The sequence below is a fragment of the Labrus mixtus genome, chromosome 5 (assembly GCF_963584025.1).
Source record: "Labrus mixtus chromosome 5, fLabMix1.1, whole genome shotgun sequence".
NCBI lineage: Eukaryota > Metazoa > Chordata > Actinopteri > Labriformes > Labridae > Labrus > Labrus mixtus.
This window is the reverse complement of record NC_083616.1, coordinates 23,054,676-23,074,703: the sequence shown is the minus strand read 5'-3', so window position 1 is coordinate 23,074,703 and position 20,028 is coordinate 23,054,676. Positions and strand designations below refer to the sequence as shown.

Genomic DNA, 20,028 nt, shown 5'->3' with positions numbered 1-20,028 from the left:
TCCTGTGGAAAGACAATTTAGACGATGGCCATTGGTCAGTCCGGCCGTCAATCAAACCTTGATTCTCACTAGTCCAGTAATCCCACCATGTTCTGGATTCATTGGGAATGGTCCACTTGCGAGTACGGGGCAGGTTTCTTAGAAAGCTGATTTATTGGATATAAAAACAGCCTGAACCGTACGGAAAAGGATATCTCGCGACATATGAGGTAATACATTTGATTTTTACATGTTATACGTGATCTTATAGCCACGTTTTACGTAAATTCGTAGTTGGCAGCTATTTGTAGCTAGCAGTGTTTTTCCAAACATTGGTGGCCTGACTGCGTGCGTGATGATGATGATGGGTGCTAGCTTCTGAGTGTATTAAAACGACATTTAAACTAATTGTTCCTTTAAAAGTACATTGTCTCCCATGATTAAATGTCCCTCATTACGACAGCTATATGTATAATGTATATTCGCCGCCTTATTGACCATAAGACATGTAACGGTACTCTTATTGCGTCCCAGTGGCTAATGCTAATTACACACATCGTCCTGAGATGATGCACTTTTTTGGTTATCTACTTTTAGTAACCTTTTATCAGGAGGAGCACATATATATACATAATATAACATATTATTGGACTTGAGTGAGCAGAACCACATTATTCTTTAAACTTTGAGCTGGGACAACATAAAGTGTATTTCATCATTAGGGTTGTTTTGCTTTCAGATTGAAGCTTTGAAGGCAGCCTGGTTAACTCAACCTTTGGGGTTGGTTTTACTGATGCCATCACCATTTAAAAAAAAAATATATATATATATATTTATTTATTTATTTGTTAGGGACAGTGCATTTTAAGTAACAGCTATAAAAATGCCAGATTATAGCAGAAGTGCTATAGTTTATGTTGTATGTTGTTGTCCACTTTTATAAACTTAAAAAAATGTATAAAGTGCATCAGCAGCAGAAGGTTTAGATTGATCAGCTATCTCAGGGTTACTCATTATATGCTGCATGGCCCACGATAATGATATTACGATACAGCAATTCTGCGTTTATTGATCTATTGCAGGACAATTGCATAATGATACATTATAAAATCTGATAAACAAAAGCGTACAAAGTGCCCCTAAAATGAAGTGCAGCGTTTAATGGCTTTCATCATTACAATTACATCATTTGTGTCCGTTTTTCTGAATTGGACAAAACTGAGAAGATACAATGTTTTTGTTACGAATCTGTAAATTAAATTAAAGAACTTAAGTGTAAACTTTTCTTTCCAAGAAGACATGAGCGTTTAGAGTACCATATCTTTTAAATTAAAATATCAATGTCTTTGACCAGCGTATCAATAATTTGATTACGCAAGTCAGGATCACGATATATTGTCATATCAGTATTTTGTCCCACCCCTATTCAGCGTTGATGCAGTGACGTTTTTTCCACCTGTACAGGGGGAATTAGAAATAAGTCATTTGCATAGATTTTTATCAGATAACTATTAACCTTTATATATTTGTCCCTGTTTTTTCAGCTATCAGCAATAGGAGTTATGAGTGCTGTGCTGTATCAAGTGTTCCCAGAAAATTACTCTGCTCTAGCCCTATAAGAGGATAAATTGCACAAACGGGTTTCTGTCCATTCTACAAATTGTCGTTCCAGTATTACTCAATATGAGACATATGTACACAAGTCACCACCATAACAAGTTGTGGGAATATTACCAATCATTCGGCTGTTTTACTGGATGTTTGCACCCAGTTCTTGGACGCTAACATCTTGGAGCAAATAGTTATTTTTTAAGTGATGGTTTGACTCTCATCCTGTTGCTTCTAACATTTACATTTGAAAGAGGCAGGAAGGAAACCATGTTTGGTTGAAGTCCAAAAGCTACACACACACACACACACACACACACACACACACACACACACACACACACACACACACACACACACACACACACACACACACACACACACACACACACACACACACACACACACACACACACACACACACACAGAACTGAATGTCCCTTCTCTGCTGAGGTCAGAGCAACGACATTTCACACACTTGCTCTGTTTTTCACTTTTTCTCTGGCTTGCTTCCGGTCTTCCTCTGGTCCCATTCAAAGGTCAAACATAATTAGCAGCAAACTTAGCTCATGTTTCAAAATGTCACCGTTCTCATGCTGGATATCAGAGACACTGTGTGCTTATTTCTTTGGTCGTGGTGGTCATCGTATGACAGCGTAATGACAGTGTTGCAGAGTGGAGGCTGAGAACAGACAAGTTTTTCCTAGGCTTGGCTTCAGCTTCCATCCCACACACTTTTAGAAAAGAAAATACCATTGGAGGTTCTGATCTTTGTTTAAAAATGTGGTTGTGATAGCAAGGTGCAGTAAGATTGTTGGCTGTGTGTCATGCAGTTTGAAGTTATTTTGGCTTTGGCTCCATTTCATTTTTATTTTTGTCCTGGTTTTGGTTGAAGCTCACTTTATACTTCAGGATATCTTTCAGACTGAAACTAGTGTTGAGAATGTTGTTAGATCATTGAAGAGAAGATTTGTTTTTGTCAGTAAATCAATAAAAAAGGAAATTCAAACTAAACATTTGCTGGCTACAACTCGTCAGACAAAAACTATGAAAAAATAAATCTGATTCTGACTCATTCTTTAGAGAAACAGCTTTTTTGTGTGCAGTGCCCAAGCTAACACACATGAATTTGCATATTCCAGTTACTGCGTATATTTTATAACTTGATCAACCCCTGAATTGATAGTCAACAAACAGTGGAATGTTACATAGTGACTTAATTTTGCTCCTATTGCTATTTGAGTACCATCTAATGTTTGGATATCTTGGAAATAGCAAGGGGACAAGTGACGCCCTTGAGTACATTTGAATTCTGGGAATAGGGTTGCATTATAAGGTGGTTAGTTCTGCACAGTTTATTTTGTGGGTGAGTACCTGGATGTTTCCTATAATCCTTACTCAGCTGCGTAGTCAAACAGAACAGTGGCAAAGTCCAGCATGGGGAAAGAAAGCTAACAGGATTTATTAAGGATATTATATTTTAGGACTTAAGGTGAGCTTCCTTTCATATGAAAACTGTAAACATACATAGGTTTGGACTAGGTTTTGAAGTAACAATATCTTTGTGGGTTTTTGATTTTGTGGTCATATTTATTACTGCTGCAAGGACAAGGAACAGAGCCCAGTAGAGAGGTATTGATTTGTGTGTTGGTGTGCATTTGTGGCTATCAGTTTCGTGGTTACATTTCCCAGAATCTGCAGCTTTTCCCCCCCCCGCTTCCCATCAATGCACTTTTTTTTTTTGCCAGGGTTCAGTTGGCTGTGAGGATATATTTTGAGGTTGTAAAATGTTTCAGCCTTGTGCAAAAGTTGGAAAAATAATCTTTAAAATCCTGGACCAGTAAAACATATAACAGCTCTTTTCATGTGGGGAGAGGCTTGTAACAGGCCCAGGAAGCCTTTGGTGCAGCCACATAAGTGTGTGAAACACAGACTCCAAACAGCTGTATTTATGTTGAGCCATGCCTCTGAATTTCATCTGGAGGTGATATATTTACGGCCAGGAACACACTCGATGTCTTTAAGAAACTATGGAAAGTATTGGCAGCACACATTTGTCTTGACAAAAAGCCCCAGTTTCCTGTTCACACAGTAAAACTAGAAACGTCAAACATAGAGTTTTGACCGTGTTGTGTTTTGTTAGGTTGTTTAATCTGCTTTAATTAAGCAACAGAATGAATCCAAATGCAGTATTCTACCATACAAATGCCCAGCTAATGATATGATTGTGGGTACAACAGACTACTTTATGTTCATCCATGCCTTGGTAGAAGCGCCATTATAAATCTGTAAACCAATCCACTCCAGGAGCCAGCTGCAAAATCACTTTCACAATTTGACATTCCTTTCATACTTGTACTGCTGCTGCAGAATCATCTCAAGGACAACTCTCTACTCAGCATACAAATGTTCCCTGAATCTTGTTGCTGGTGCTAAAAGTTCTTCCAAAACTTTTCATTTGACCTATAATTATTTGTATAATTTCCATTCTTTTCTTATTTTTTTTTATCATTGGATAGTTTTCCACTATTTGCATTTTGTCTTTCACCAGAGTGAAGATAAAAGTGAAACTAAAAGGTTTGGAATGAAATGTTGAGTGGGCAGTCAAATAAGTGGGGGGGGTGGGGGGGGCGTGTTCCTGTCCTTCTTTCCCAGTATAGGCAGTGTAGGCTGTCACTTCTCTGGAATCAGTTTGCATTTGTTTGTGTAGCCTCATGTTCCATTATTGACTGCAAGTCATTGGCACCTGGAACAGAGTGTTTTGCTCTCAACAACTGTTTATCATCCGATAAGGGATTGCGAAATGACAGCCAGGATTTAAGAGCATGGTTGTGTTGTATTCTTGTCGTGTATTGTCATGTTTGAGCGCCTTTTAAAATGAATAGATAAAAAGATAGATTATCCATCTATATCTGTATTTCTAATCTACGGCTAAACTCTTTTGTAAAATTCTACAGTATTTGCACATTCTGCCAAATGTAGATTAAATACTGTTTTCCTTTATATTTTATACCAAATACACTGACCTGATTAGAATATATCGGGGTCAAACTGTCTGCTTCAGGTCAGTATCAGACAGTTTAGATTCTAGAAATGGCTTTGGTAGTCCATGTGTGTTTGTGTATTATGTGTTTGTGTCATACTGTTGCAATGAAAGGCTTGTCTGTATTTGAGAGCATTGTTTTATCAAGCTAGCAAGCCTTCTAAGGCCTGTCCCAGCATGCAAGTGAAACCAGATGAACTGCTCTGCACTGTGCCATTGACACTTTAAGCACAAAAACAACTTATAGTTACAGACAAGCACACACAAGCTCATCGAGGCCAAAGCTCTTAACTAAATGATTGCAAAACCTCCTTTTGTGCTTTATTCAGGAATTTTGAGATGTCTTTCTGTTTAGAGAGAACAACAATCCCATTATACACGGATGGAGCCTTGACCTTGCGTTCCCTATCTGGATGTTTTTGTAGTTAAGCTGATGACTTTTCAGGATGCCGATCTGAAACACGTTGTATCTTTATCTACTGCTTTTGTATCACCACTACATTAGTGAACTGTGATCAATATATATATATTTTTTTAATCCATTCTTATAATGCTCAATTGCATGTTGTTGTTTTTTTGGATTCTTCAATTAGCTTTTTATCCTATGACCTATGGTCTTTCAAGCATCAGAAAGTAGTGAGAAATGAATGTCTCAATCTCCTGAAGCATGAGCGTGAGTCTTTGATCTACTGATTTTATCAGACTGACTTTTGACAAAAACTGTTCAGCTCTTTGTCACCGAAGATGCTGTTGCCTCCGGTTTGTCTTTCATTTTGTCTAAAAAAAAAATAGAAGACTTTGTTAATTAATCAATTATCAGAACAGAAAAATACTTTGTTATTTTTGTTCACGGTTACATTTAACCTGCATGCTTTAAAATCTTCAGGGAACAACTTTGTGACCCTTTACATGTTTGTTCCATCACATTGGTACAGTAAACATGTATAGGGAACAACATGTATAAAGTCCACGAGGTTGTTGTGGACTTCCTGTTACAGCCGTTGAGCATGTTATGGCTGTTCAACCTTTAGATGAAAGTAGAAATTGATACAGTATATACAGGAACGGGAGGTTTGCCAGTTCAAATCTGTATGCCGACCAAAATCGGAAAGTTGGTCTGGTAGCTGGAGAGGTGTCGGGTCACTTCTGCCAAGGTGCCCTTGAGCAAGGCACTGAACCCCTAACGGCTCTGTTGCACTCCCTGCATAGCAGTGTGTAGCAGCCCCCCTCTGACATCTCTCCACTAATGCATGTCCTCAGGTCCCGCTTGTGCATGTGTGTTTATTTCGGGCCTATGTGTGTGACAAGCATGTCTCTCAATAACAGACTGTAAACCATAATTGCCCTGAGGGAATTATAAAGTATGTAAAAAATAAAATAAAAATAGCAGCTGATTTAAACCAGAGACTGTGAATATATAGCCATCACTGGGGCTGGTTTGGTGTTTAGCAAACCTGTTGGTTCCTGCTTGAATCAGGCCAGATTAAAAAAGAGAGCCACCTTCACCACGTTGAAAACTCTGGCTGTAGACGCCAACTGCCTGGCTAACCCATTAATCCCCTTTAGTAGTACACTCCTCTGGTAAAACGGGTTCTTTGTAATGCACCTAACGAAATCAAGGGCAGTTCCAAGCCTCTTACATAAGATAGACCCACAGCTGTATTTGTCTCCAGCTTAACTGTCTCTGTCTGCCTGATATCCGTCTGGATTTTCACAGTACTAGTAAACGGTAGTTAAATCAACAGCAAAACTAGGCCTTGAGAATTCAAAAACTACACAAGTTAAGTTGAAGGCAGGTGGACTGGATAAGCAACAAGGAAGACTCGGATAAATAATGACTTTTCTAACTTTTGTGTTTCAACATTTAGCTGAAAAGCAGCTATCTGAGAGACTTGTTTTCTCAATGTCAATGTCAAATATTGCTATACCCGGCAGTGGTTCTGTACTTCTGGATTTGGCGTGCAATTATTCAACAAACACAGCTGAGTTGGCAGGGAATCATTGCAAGATTTGAAAATGGTGCAATGGATTGCAGCTCATCCCTAAAACCTTACTGCAACAAGAGTAAACTAGCCAAATCTCTAGAGACATTTTATAAAAAATGATGTGCATGCCAGAATATTTCCGGGCCAGGGACCTTGTTGGCATCACTTCAACTTCACCGTTTCACAACAACACCTTCATTCTATTAAACTGCAACTACAGCTTAAAGGCTGTGAGGTTCTAAGAGCGTTAAGAGATCCTTTATTACGGAGAATTAGATACAAATCTATTCATAGCCAAGGTGTTATTTTCATTTCTTTCCCAGGGCCTTAAATTAGCTGTATTCATATTGTAATTATTGCTGATTAACCATTGTGTCTCTGTTCTGTTGTCTTTTCCCCACAGGACACCCTCTGTCTGTGTCTTGCCTCACAGGATGTCCAGCATGGTGTTACTGCAATAGAGGGCAATACCACATAAGGATCTGCAAACAGAAGGACTCTGCTAGTGGATCATCATGCCTCGTCTAGGTGTCAGTCACAGCTTCAAGCTTAAATCTAACCCTGTTCGGCTTCTCTGTGTTCTGCTGGGCCTCTTAGTTATACACACTCATGCAAAAGATGGTAAGAAGAACTCATCTACATTAACACTCAATGTAGGGCTGGGAGATATGGACCAAAACTCATATCTGGATATTATTTAGCTGAATGGTGATATTCGATATATATCGATTAACAGTGAAAACACATGAAAAATAAACTACCTGTTTAATAAATTAAAAAATGATATCATAAAATAAAAATGTTCCTTAAATAAAATAAAATAAAAGAGAGAGAGAGAAGGAGCAGGGTTAAGGGGAACAGACAGTCAGTCATCATCATCAGTGAGATGAGAAAAAGGTGAACTGGCAGCTCTATAACGTTATTTTAATGCACCATAAACTATATCGATATTAACAAAATTGTCTTACCCTATATCTTGTTTGAAATTATATTGATACATCTTAACAATTCAATATATTTCCCAGCCCTAACTCAACACTGTGATTTGTATGCTCTTTGTTTCATTTTCAATTTAAGTCAATAAATCTTGTCCAATCTTCATTTCAGCCCTTCCTGTACCGCAGCAGGTCAGCCTGTCACCAAACCTTTACAAACAGCAACTATCCATATCCTGGCTCGGAGGAGCAGCCACAACGTTTGACCTCATGATTCTACGAACGGAACTCAATGAAACTGTCTTTTATGTACGTGCTCATGCTTTTTTTCTTTTTGTACAATAACTTTCATTTGTAGAATTAATTCTTATACAAAAACAGCCTGAATGATACAGAATTCATGAGGGCGCTGTTCACATTGGGCCTCATTGATCAACTGTTCTGAAACACAAATTTGTTCTAACTGTAAATCCTTCTTACAAACTTTTCAAGAAGATTCTGGGATTCACCAATGTGTTCTTATGTGGGATTTGTTCTTTGGTGAGAACAGAATAAACAGTGTATTGCATTAAGTTTAAATCTACAGTTTTATAATATTATAGGGTTTACATTAGAATATTTGATAATGAATTCTGTAATATATTTTTTGCTACCAGAATGTGAGTATGGGTGTCCGAGTAAGTGTGGGTGCATCCAAATTGCCAAGTACCTACTCAATCTTTCAGTAGGCAGTACCTACTATCCGTGCTGTATACTGTTTAGTACCTACTATTCAGTTGGCACGCACAGTAGGCAGATATTTGTTCCTACTTCGTCTGATTCATTCAGTAAGGAAGTGGCGTCATTTACGTTACCTGAACCGTCTGCATTCAACCGTTTTTTTTTTTTTTTCTTTAGCTTTATTCAAGAAGAGTAATGCGCATATACAGTCAGGTAAACAAAAAACAATATCAGACAGATTAAATAAGTAAATAACATGCAGTACATAAAGGAAAGTACAAATGAAAGACAGTAATATACAGAATATAAAGTAAAACAAATCAATAAAGAAACATTTAAATCATTTGTTAATTTTTTTTTTTGTTAACTAAAAGTAGCGATGTCAGTCGGGACTTTAAATTAAGATTAAATGAATCAATGCTCGTTTGTTTTGATTTGGAGGCGCACCTGAAGTGACGATTTAAGTTTAATTTTGCACAGCATTGTGGGTGGTAAAATACAATTAATTTCCTGAAAGGATGCATCCGATACATACTGCATAAAACCCAGAAGTTAGTATCCATACTGAAATGTTCAGTATACTGAGGTGGACCCAAAAAATGCATATTGAATGACCACGAAAGTTCAGTATACTGAAACTCCCTACTGAGAAGTACGTACTGCCTACTGAACTGTGACAATTCGGAAACGGCCCCTGTGTCTGCAGGGCCCTGCACTCATGCCCTTTTATGGGCACTAGTGGGCGGTTGCATATGCTAATTAGGAACAACGTGCACTCGCTTTCAACTTACGAACACAAGGAGATAAGAACACAGCTGAGAAAATGTTGTCATTTAAGAACACGTTAGTGAATCTGACAGAGAGTCTTCTTAGAAATCTTCTTAAGAACAACTTCAGAAAAAACTTGTGGAACTATAGATATAGATATTTGTGAGGCCCAATGATGTAATAGTTATAAATAGTTGGAACCTAGAGATATATTGGGCAGGTCAGTTGTCTTGTCATGTTATGGCTGACGTATCCACTGAAAACAATATATCTCCAATGAGAAAAAAGTGCCTGATGTTTGTATATTCTTCTCTGTAGCACCTTTGGATGTAATCCTGTATTTAATTTCACATTATGTCATACAATATGCCGATGATAAAAACAGTTTCCGTTTCTTTTCCTGCTTGAGCACTGACTGTCATCGTGAACAATCATTTACCAGTTTAATGTTTTCCTGGTTCATTCCTCACCTATTCCCTGTCTGTGTGTTTCCTTTAGGAGACTGTGTCTGCGACAATAAATCAGGAGAGCGGTCGTCACCAGTGGAACTGGACCTCAGTGGAACCTCTAGAGTGTACCTCCCTGTCTATAAATATCCGCTCAAGAGATGGACAGACAACAAGTGAATGGAGCGACACTCAGATACTTCAAGGTCAGAGGGGCATTAATGATAGCAGAAAGATGAATACTACTTTGCCGGAAACCAAAATATTTGGGACTGAGATACATTTCTACCTATATCTTTCGCTCTCCTTCCTTTCATTTGAAAAAAAAATCTCCTTTCTTCTTTCTCCCTGTTTGCCTTTTTATAGGAAACGATATCCCCAGCAATGAGAAATTCCAGATGTACCCCCAGGACAGAATTGTGCCTGTGGGGGCCAACACCACCTTCTGTTGTATCGTGGAAGAGGGGAAGGTCTTTGGCACCATCCGCTACAGCAACATAGTTATGAACACGACACGGCTGAGCAGGCGAACTTATGCCATCACAGTGCTCAATCAGGAACCGTCTAGCACCAGTACTGGAACCAACGTCCCTTGTTTAGACAATCTGAAGACAAAAATTACTGGAGCGGTGGTGTTTGTTGGAGGTACGCTGACAAACAAGATGCAGAAGAAGTCATGTGTGTTTGGTTGTGTATCTGATAGAATAGAATAGATGTTTATTGCCATTTGCACAGGTACAGGACAGTACAAGTACATTGGAATTTTTGTGCATTTCTGATGGATGAATGTGGTTGGAAATAGGTGACTAAAGGGGTTGGCTTAAGAAGTTACTGGCTCTTAGGTGAAACAGTTACACAGCAGCATGTGAAAGTTGATTGGGTGTGATCTTAATTCATTTAACTATAACTTATTGTTTTAATGTGTATGATGAAGTGTGAATGTAAAAGATTACTAGGTTTTTACTTGTTTTTCAACACCTCCCACCCCCAGAAACACCGCTGCCCACTGATCTTGTGTGCGAGACTCGTGACTTAACCTCAGCCGTGTGCAGGTGGAACGAAGGTCGGAACACACACTTGTACGGCAAACAAAGAAGAACGCAGTACTCTCTGAACATGAGGTACCACACTCACACTGGTGTATTCAATAAATCACAGTTAGATGTAGCCAAACCTACCAGATATGGAAGCTCAAGAACTCCCGGCAAGATTTATGTGTAGTAAATAATGAGACATGAAGATTTAAAGTGAGTGACATTCAGTAATATGATATGAATATATACAGAGAGACAGGAGCTCAGTGTGTCGGTTACCCTGGCAGTCTAAGCCCATAGCTTCAAACCTAGGGAGCTGGTCCATGCCTGAGCCAGCGTTTACTATAAGCTTCATCAGAAAGGGAAGTTTTAAGTGAAGAGGGTGTCCGCCTCCTGGACCCTGCTTGGTAGATGATTCCAAAGGAGTAGAGCCTGAGACTTGAAAGCTCTACCTCCCGTACCACTTTTTTTTTTTTAGACACTAGGTACCACACGCAGGCCTGCATCCTGGGAAAGTAAAAGTTTACAGCGATATGGACATGAACCCAACACTTAAAACAAGAACAAGCAAAGACACCCTCAGTAGATATTCATATCAGTCTGGGTGATAGGTGGTGATGTTAGAATGATGATTTCTTTGAACAGATTCACAGCAGTTTACAGATGTGCCAGGATGTGGTACTGTATCACTTTGTTTGTTGTTTTGTTCACAATGTTCCTGCATTATTTATGATTCCCCCCCTGACTTTCTCTGAAAAAATATTTTCCGCCCTGAAAAATCAACCCAGAGAGAGAAAATGTCAAGGGCACTTAGTCTAAGTAACCACTTGCTGCTTCTGTGTGTCCATTTAACATTGATAGTGTATTGGCTCTCTGCCAGACCTTTTACAGGAACTGTCTGAAAGCTGACAAGAGGACAAGTTACATTAGGAACATGATTGGACTTGTGTCTGCATCTTTAGTTTATAGGGAGAAACTGGAATGATAATATTTTTTATTTCAAAATAATTTGATTTCCACACACTTAGCAAATGTTTATGTGTTGTTTGTAGGAGTTGCCCTGAAGACAAGTCACAGCAGAAGCAGAAAGAGTGTAGCGTAGACAAGTGGGAGGATAACTGGACTCTGGTAGCTGTTAACCCTCTGGGCCAGTACAGCCTCTCTGACTCTGCTGAACTCACACACAGAGGTAGGTATATCACCCATGCCTTCACTGAATCGACTGATGCATACCAAGAAAAACAATCTACACAATCTTACAAGCACAATTTCCATGTAGAAGTACACATAGACATGAAATAAGCCTGCAGTCGTCATGTTACTAATTGTTGGGTCACCCCACCTCCTCAGTGCGTCCAGTAGCACCAGCTAACGTTACCACAGTCGTCAACGCCTGGAATGCCACCGTGCTTTGGCAGTGGAAGTACGAGAGTTATTCCTCCCTCGCTCTTGTCTGCCAGGTAGAGCTGACCTCTCAAGGGTCCAAAACAAAGGTGAGCTATCATTGTATGCGTGTCTGTTCTGTCTCAGTCAACAGAGCATTTTTCGGTTTCTTGGTCTGTCTTAAATCATTTCTTTATGTGTTTATGTCAGATTACCACATTTCCATTACAACTTGTCAATGAACAAACACACTGCTTTCATCAGTCAAAAGCTTGACATCTGTATGTTTTCTCCATTTGGGTGACCATCAATGAACCAAACTGTAATAAAATGTGTATGGATGTTTGTTTCCAGCGTACCTCCTCTGGTGTCGGTCTGCGGTCAGTGGTTCTTTCAGACCTCTATCCTGATGAGGATTACAGTATTCAAGTCCGCTGTGGTGCTCAGAAAAATTTCTGGAAGTGGGGAAACTGGAGCGAACCATTAACCTTCAAAACTAACACTGATGGTAAGGGAATTATTTTTGGAATCTTCCGGATAGCAGTGGTTTGATGAGCTAGGGCTGTACTGTTATTACTGTAATAAACAATAGCTGTCTGATTGATTATCTGTCATTTAAATTAATGGTTATGTCTATAATTTATTTAGTTTTTTTTTTTAAATTAACTGTCCAACATTCTAAGGTAAAAATAACAATAATGCAGAAAATGATTTGCTGATTTGTGACATTTGCTGGAACTAAATAAGATCATGTTTCATATTTTTTTTTATCTGATTTTAATAACTTTTCTAACCTAACAATCTAATTTTTGAAAATAATGACTACTTCGAAGTATAGATTAAATATTATATTTTCTTTCATTATTATAGTTTCAGGATTTGAAAGTATTTTAGTTAAAAATATAGTAGTAATATCTCTCTTAACCCGACTGTGAAGCCCCTGTGTCCATAAAGAGGCTCAGTAGTAATTATTTTAAAAGTTTATTCATTTAAAAAAGTTTATTTATAGAAATAAGATGCCTGACATTTTAGTTCTCTGTAGATTTTTGTTTCCCAAGTGCCGTTATCCAGTGTCATTGGCTTCTAGTTAAAAAAACAGCACCAGACACTAGGTACGACATGATTTAGTATTCAACACTCACCTAAGTACATAAACTACAGACCAGTTTGTGTAATACTGCCGCAATATAAGTTTTCATATCATGGTTTCATAAACCATTTTGGATTCTAAAAGTGCCTCAACTATGCTAAACCTGTCCAATATAAGATAACCTCTGATTTGTGATTTGCCTACTATGTAGATGTGATATCTGTCCTGACCTGAGTCAGATCAGAGTCAGACCAGACTCCTTCAGGGGCTATTTGATAACAATAGTTCCATTGGCAAATATAAAAATCCTTATTTGAGGTCCTCTCATTATGATGTAAGTAAGTCACCTGTACAATCAAGATGACCTGGCACAAAGAAGTTCTTGTCACACTTCTTTGGTAAACATCAGTTACGAATTCTCATGATCAAGATTGTTTTCTTTGATACCAGTCTTTAATTCAATTGTTATTTTCATACAGCAGCAGTAGTAAGATTAAGGCATCAGAAATAAGAAGTCTTTTTCATGACTGATTTTTTTTGTCTTCTCAGTTCCAGATGTTCCTGATGTGTGGTTCTGGATGAACAAAGACAACACTGGGCAGGTCATTTGGAAGGTAATTATTGTCTGAAGATGTTCTAGATTGAAACATATCAAAACATTATTTTGGATGTTTGTTTTTTTTTCTGTGGAGAATAGCCTTACTGCATCTTCATAAGCACCACCAAGAGGTTTAAAGTACAAACCTTGGACTCCTTTTTGACCTTAAGATGTTTCCCTCATTATAAAAACATATCATAAATAAATCTGAAACAGCCTCCTCTTTTACTTCTATGCCTCCAGCCTCTGACACGACGACAAAGCCACGGTCAGATCACAGGTTATGAAGTCACTCTCTGGACGTCTGATGAAAACATACAGCACACAGACATCTTTCCAGCAGAGACGTCTGCTACACCAATAAACCTCACACAGATCGCTGCTTTCAGCGGTGACACCAAGGTCACAGCAACAGTCATTGCAAAGAACAACAAAGGGGTATCTCAACCTGCAAGTGTGCTCATACCTCTACATTTGACAGGTCAGTGGAAATGGAGGGAAACTGGCATGAAAGAAAAAAGGAGTTAGTATGTTTATTGTCAAAGGCAGAAGCTGTATGTAACATGGATATGTGGTCTTGGAATAGGGCAAAATGAAGACTTACAGGTTCTATATTTCTGTATGCATTTTCTCTTCTTTCCAGATGTTGAACGCCTTTCTGTTTCGAGGGCAGTTTACACAGACAGAGGTTTCCCTTTATACTGGCAGAGCGACGCCAACGCCTCCTGTGGTTATGTGGTAGAATGGTTTGATGCCTCCTGTTCACAGAACTGCCTCGTGGAGTGGATCAAGGTGTCTGCTGGACAAAATAATGTCTCCATCGAGTCGGGTAGGCCCGCCGTTATGCCGCCTTTACATTGAAATTGTGCCGATAGTTATTTTAGCATATTCACAAACTAAATGGGAAGTTGGATGCAAATCAGACTAAAAACCTCCACAGTCTTCGTTCCCCTGCTATTCTCTGCCAAAGACAGTCTTTTTACCTTTACAATTACTCAACATTACTATAATCTCAAGAATCTGCCTAATACAGGGTTCTCAAGTTTGAAATCTTGTAATGCTTAATAATCTCATTCTTCTCCACCAGCCTCCTTCAAGCCAGGTGTGAGATACAACTTCTCCCTGTACAGCTGCTCCTCGGAGGCCCCAGAGCTGCTGCAGCGCTGGCAGGGATACATGCAGGAGCTGGGTAAGCACAGGACTGCTGATGGAATGCTTACTCTTTTAGAAACAGAAATGACCTCAGAGTTCATACATTGCATTTTAATTGCTGGCTCTTTTCTTCTTGTTCTCTCATGTTATGTCTACCGTCCTTGCGGCTCCATCAGTCCCGTCCAGTTCTGTCTTTCTGTCAATCAGCCAGCAGGACTTCAATGTTGTCCTAACCTGGGAAGAGATCCCGCTGGTCGACAGACGAGGCTTCCTCCTGGGTTACAACATTTACATGAGTAATGGCTCCCAGCTCACACTTCTAGGTAAGTGACCGTACAGCTGTTAGAAGAGAGTTTTTATAAAGGATCAAATAAAAAATAAAAACTGAAGTTATTCAATGATATTCGATGTGTTGATATGTTATATTGATATGTTCTTAAAAATGCGTTTTTCATCCTATGAAACTAAATTTTCTCCTCATTGTTCCCTCTTCTTCTCTTCTTTTGTCCTTCTTTATTTCTTCCTGTGTCTCTTTCCTGTGATGTTTTTTGCGCTGTCCTTTTAAACAGCAAACTTATCAGACGTAGGAAGCAGGAGGTACACAGTTAAAGGTCTCTCTGAGGGCTACTATAAGTTCACTGTCAAGTCGTATACCTCGGCAGGCGAGGACACAGGCGCCACTTCTTCCGTAACGCTGGAGCCATACAGTATGTGAATGTATAGTTTTATGGCATGCAATTTACACTCAAAATAAAGAAAAAATATTCACCTTGCTTAAAGTCCAGTGTCTCTAATACTTCTACTGTCTTGTTCTGACAGCTGATTGGCTCATCCTGGAAATCTTGGCTTCTCTGGGAGTCACAGCTTTATTCCTCGTCATTGTCACCTACATTTGCTACAAGAAAAGGAAATGGTGCGTGGGTTTTTTCCCCCTCTTTCTGCCTTGTTTCTCTTTGTGTATGTTCAAAAAGTATTATAGAAAGTAACCAAATAATTTAAAATATCCCCTATACTTTTACAACAAGTATTGAAAGTATTATTTGAATTAGTCCCTCCTGTGATGATAATGTACTGTATCATGTTAATAACATTTTACTTCGTAACCAGGGTGAAAATGGCATTTTACCCAGACATACCTGAGCCCAAGCTGCCTGGTGATTGGTCCAGGTCTCAGGTACAGTTTCATCTTCATCAAATCTCAGCCTAATGAATAAACGTATTGTGTGCTGAAGCTATATAATGAAAAGTAATCCTCCTTTTCCTATGTTGTGCTTTCCTGATAATCCCTTGTAGGAGCACTATAAGTACGTTTTCTCCTGTTTAAATTGAGCCAGTGTTTAACCCTTCTGTGTGTCTACAGGGGCCGTTGGATGTGAAGTCATCTCCTCACAGCATGGTCCATATTGTAGAAAGGCCTGAGTGGGATTCCAGTAAAGAAGCTCTTGTGGTCATTCCTGAAGAAGACGAGGATGAAGAAGGCCAGGGGATAGGAGAGGAGCCAGTTGATACAGACGAGCCAACGTCACTACGCTACTACAACCAAGTGGTAGATGAGCGGCCAATCAGACCACGTTTCCCAGACTCCTCTGATTCCTCCGCATCCTCTTTGGATTCAGCACGCACCGATGTGACATACACAGGGATCCAGACATCAGGGTCTTCTTTGGTCTTCCAGCTGGATCCACAGGGCTCCTCTGACACCCACCGCCCACAGGCTGATCTGCCTGTCAGCTGTGGAGGTGGAGGAGGGGGTTACCGGCCCCAGATGCAACCTAGAGCCCACAATGATGGCTTTGACTTAGCTTCACCCGAGCCGTTCCAAGAGCCTCAGGCTGCCAGCTCTGGGGGCTACAAACCCCAGTGCTCCTGGCACTTGGACTCACCAGAGGAGGCCGGGGAAAGCGCCGGCTTGGCGCCGTCTCTGGGATCTCCCACTTCTGTTGCTTCCACTCAGTTCCTCCTCCCTGATGGAGAGGAACACACAGAAGAAAAAAAACACCTATCATCATCACCTGCAACCTGGTTCACCAACCTGTTGTCATCCACAAAACCATGATATCATCTCTCCTTCACTACTAGCAGCCAGGCCAGGGAGGGGGGGTTCACAAACAGATTATTTTAATGTAACAAGTATTATGCATAGCACATAAAGAAAGACAAATATCCCCTCTGGTGTAGCACTGCATTCATACAGTTTCACATTCAGGTTAAATATGCTAATTTATTTGTTCATTAAACACATATGTAGTTAGTTGACCCTTTTGCGCAAATACTATAAATATCAGATTCTGTATATTTATATGTCAAAACATTTCCACTAAGACAACAAATCCCCTCATACCTCCCCCTCTTCATACACAGTACATTGCACCCCCTGGCCTCCTCTGGTCGTTACATCACCCCCACTGCCCCCTCTGTGTCTCCATATATATATGGGCATTTAGCAATTGCATATCCTGTGTTACAGATGAGATTATCCAGTTTTTAGCTTGCATTTCAGATGCTTTTTATTTTTTGTAATGTGAATTTAAGTACACTACAGAAAAAAAACTGAGAGCAAAAAAAGACTGCACACTATCTGAAAAGGACCTTTTATTTTCTTGGAAGGACACTAAGAAGACAACAGTTGAAATGGAAGGTCGCTGTGAAGAAAGGAAACCCTTCCACTGGTTGGTAGCTGTGTCTTCTGCTAGTCCACATTTGGAATAATTTTTGCTTGTTCGATAACAGCTTAGGAAATAAAAGGCAAAATTCTACAAATTTAAAGGTATATCAAGATGGCACTCTCCTGCAACAAAACCAAGGTAGCTTCCTTCCTTAGAGATGTGGTCTGTTACTGTCTGAACAGTGGGTGTTCACTGAAAGATGCACTTACGATCGAGAACAGTGATTCTGTTTCTCTGATACGAGTGGTGCTCACTATTATGGTCTGGAATTATGTGGCTCATGAGCCCAGTAGATAAACACTGATATAAGCTAGAACATGATTATAAACTGATGTAATTTAATGAATGAAAACGCTCAATTGTTACTTTTGAGTTTATTTTGTTGTTTTGTTAGTTGTTGTCTTCCTTTATTTTTTTATCTGTCTTGTTGAGAGTTGTGTTTCCCATTCAGGCCAGTTTCACTTTTCAATGTTGAGTGTTACGCTCAAGCTGATTTGCAGTGAACATATGATGAATTAACTTTTGAATTGCCTTGATTATTGTAATGCTTCCAGAAACTTGCACGTTATAGAATGAAAATGTATTTTATTAGAATAAACCCCTTGAGGTGTATCACCTCGTTTTCAAGGGGGTCTCATTCACACCATTGGTTTATCACTATTCACAACACTGCCTTGCTCCTAAATGTATCATGAACAAGAATATATTACAGCAATGCAGTTCAAAACTGATTAGAAAATGTATTTTACTTAACATAATGCAAAATTGGCTGGTTCTAATAGATATTAGTACACTGTAAAACTTCTAAACGAGGCTTACATTATGTTTGCCTTGATGTTTCTGTCAACCTTTTTAGTTAAATTGTGTGGGTGTGGAGAATAATTATTTGGAAGCTTGATTTTGAAGTCCAGAGAATTTTAGAAAGATGTAAATCTGCAATGAATTTTAAGTTTTGAATAAAAAGTATGAACCTATTAATCACATTTCATGTTCTCCTGACACCTCCCTTTAGGGCGAAGTTTGAATATTTAGGGATGTTGGAGGGACGAACAGGAAAGAACGTATTTGGAAATGCTTGAGAGTGCTTTGGCAACTCAATAGGTCAAACACTGCCCACTAACTGTTTAAGTACACTTTTATGCAGTACATTTGCTCTCCACCATGAGTTAGGCTTCCTTACAGCATCATTATGCAAATATTGTCCTTTGGCATTAATTCCTGAGGTTACCAGAAGGTTTATTTTATCCAGTTTTTCAGAGTCAGGCCCTGGTTTGCCTGTGTGGCAGCCTTTCTTTAGTTTCTCAGTGCCTCCAGCTAACAAGCTTTAAGTAAAACTACTGTGACATGAATGATGACTTCGATTGAGAGTAATAGCTTTAATGAGGAAGGGATTACAGGCAGACAGTCCTCTATGACTACTGAAAAAAATGTCTATCTTCTTTGTCTTCGCCTCTATCACTGATCTGAATTTTTGCCTGATTAAGGGAATAAAATGGTTAATAGAATTTGTCAAAGCTATATCTTACACCAGTCCAATTTGATCATAACTGAACCAAGCAGTTACATTTTGTGAGATCAGTGATGAAAAAGATGCAATGGTAAAGGGTGGATATAGTTTCCAGTCTTTTAACATGGCAACAGATTCCCTTTATATTTCCTCTAAATCTTTTATGCAAAAAAACTACATATTTGTTGTTGTTTTTTCATTGTTTCCTGCTTACAATACAAAATGCTATGTTGTTTTATGTTGTAAATTGTATTCCCCATCCGACGACAGGCAGATATACAGTAATGTTGACTTACCAACTTTCTTAGGAGGAAAAAAGGCAAATGTTTATTCTGATGAATCTCGAATATATTGAGTCCTATAAAATATAAAGGAATCACATGTTTAATGTATATTTGTTGTGTGCTTTAACACAAGGAAACATTTTTTTAAAAATATCTAAAACTCATTTTAACTAAATTGTGATTGTGTCTTATTAGGATAGTTTTGCCTGCTCTGCATTCCTATCTTATCACAGCATTGTCGCTTTGCTAGTCACATTGTAATTTGGGCCAGAGAATTCACCAAGCAGACAAACATGGTGACAGCTGACTTGCAAATTTCCATTACAGACCATGATTTTTTTTTTTTTCCATTGTTCATCCACACCTTTAATGGGAGCCTATGATTACTCTGTAGGACATTGGGAATGAGGTTTATATAGCAGGGTACACTTGCTGCCTTATACATCTTCATCTCTGGCCCTACATATATTTGCAAAATTGATGCATGCTAAACTATTACCACAAAACAGTTGCAAGTAAATCCTTCAAACTCCATGTTTATGTTACTGTGTGGCTTTGAAACACTAACACTGACTAATGTTGTGCATGACAACAGGACTGAAGAAATTTGCTCCTTTAAAGGCTTTCATTTCTAAAAAAGGCTTTAAATTTAATGATGTTTCGAATGGTTTACTTATTGCATTTACGAGACAGTGAAGTGCTTCTGATGAATAAATAAATGTTAACACTAATAAAACAAGTGAAATGCTACTTGAATAATGCAATAAATTTGTCTGGCCACCCTTAATTTTGTCCATGTTTATTTTATTTTTTCCAACAAATTTTTATCT

At 38.9% G+C, this 20,028-nt stretch overlaps 1 protein-coding gene across 1 annotated transcript; it reads left to right on the top strand.

Moving 5' to 3' along the window:
* Positions 1-64: 64 nt before the first annotated feature.
* Positions 65-19,985, top strand: lifra (LIF receptor subunit alpha a). The gene is made up of 18 exons (XM_061038655.1): positions 65-209; positions 7,019-7,236; positions 7,723-7,859; positions 9,537-9,690; positions 9,851-10,129; positions 10,476-10,605; positions 11,571-11,707; positions 11,869-12,011; positions 12,256-12,409; positions 13,541-13,605; positions 13,833-14,070; positions 14,233-14,418; positions 14,677-14,778; positions 14,918-15,064; positions 15,311-15,448; positions 15,561-15,654; positions 15,849-15,915; positions 16,102-19,985. The coding sequence occupies exons 2-18, from the start codon at positions 7,131-7,133 to the stop codon at positions 16,795-16,797; spliced, it is 2,973 nt and encodes a 990-aa protein (XP_060894638.1). The 5' UTR covers positions 65-209; positions 7,019-7,130; the 3' UTR covers positions 16,798-19,985.
* Positions 19,986-20,028: the final 43 nt, after the last annotated feature.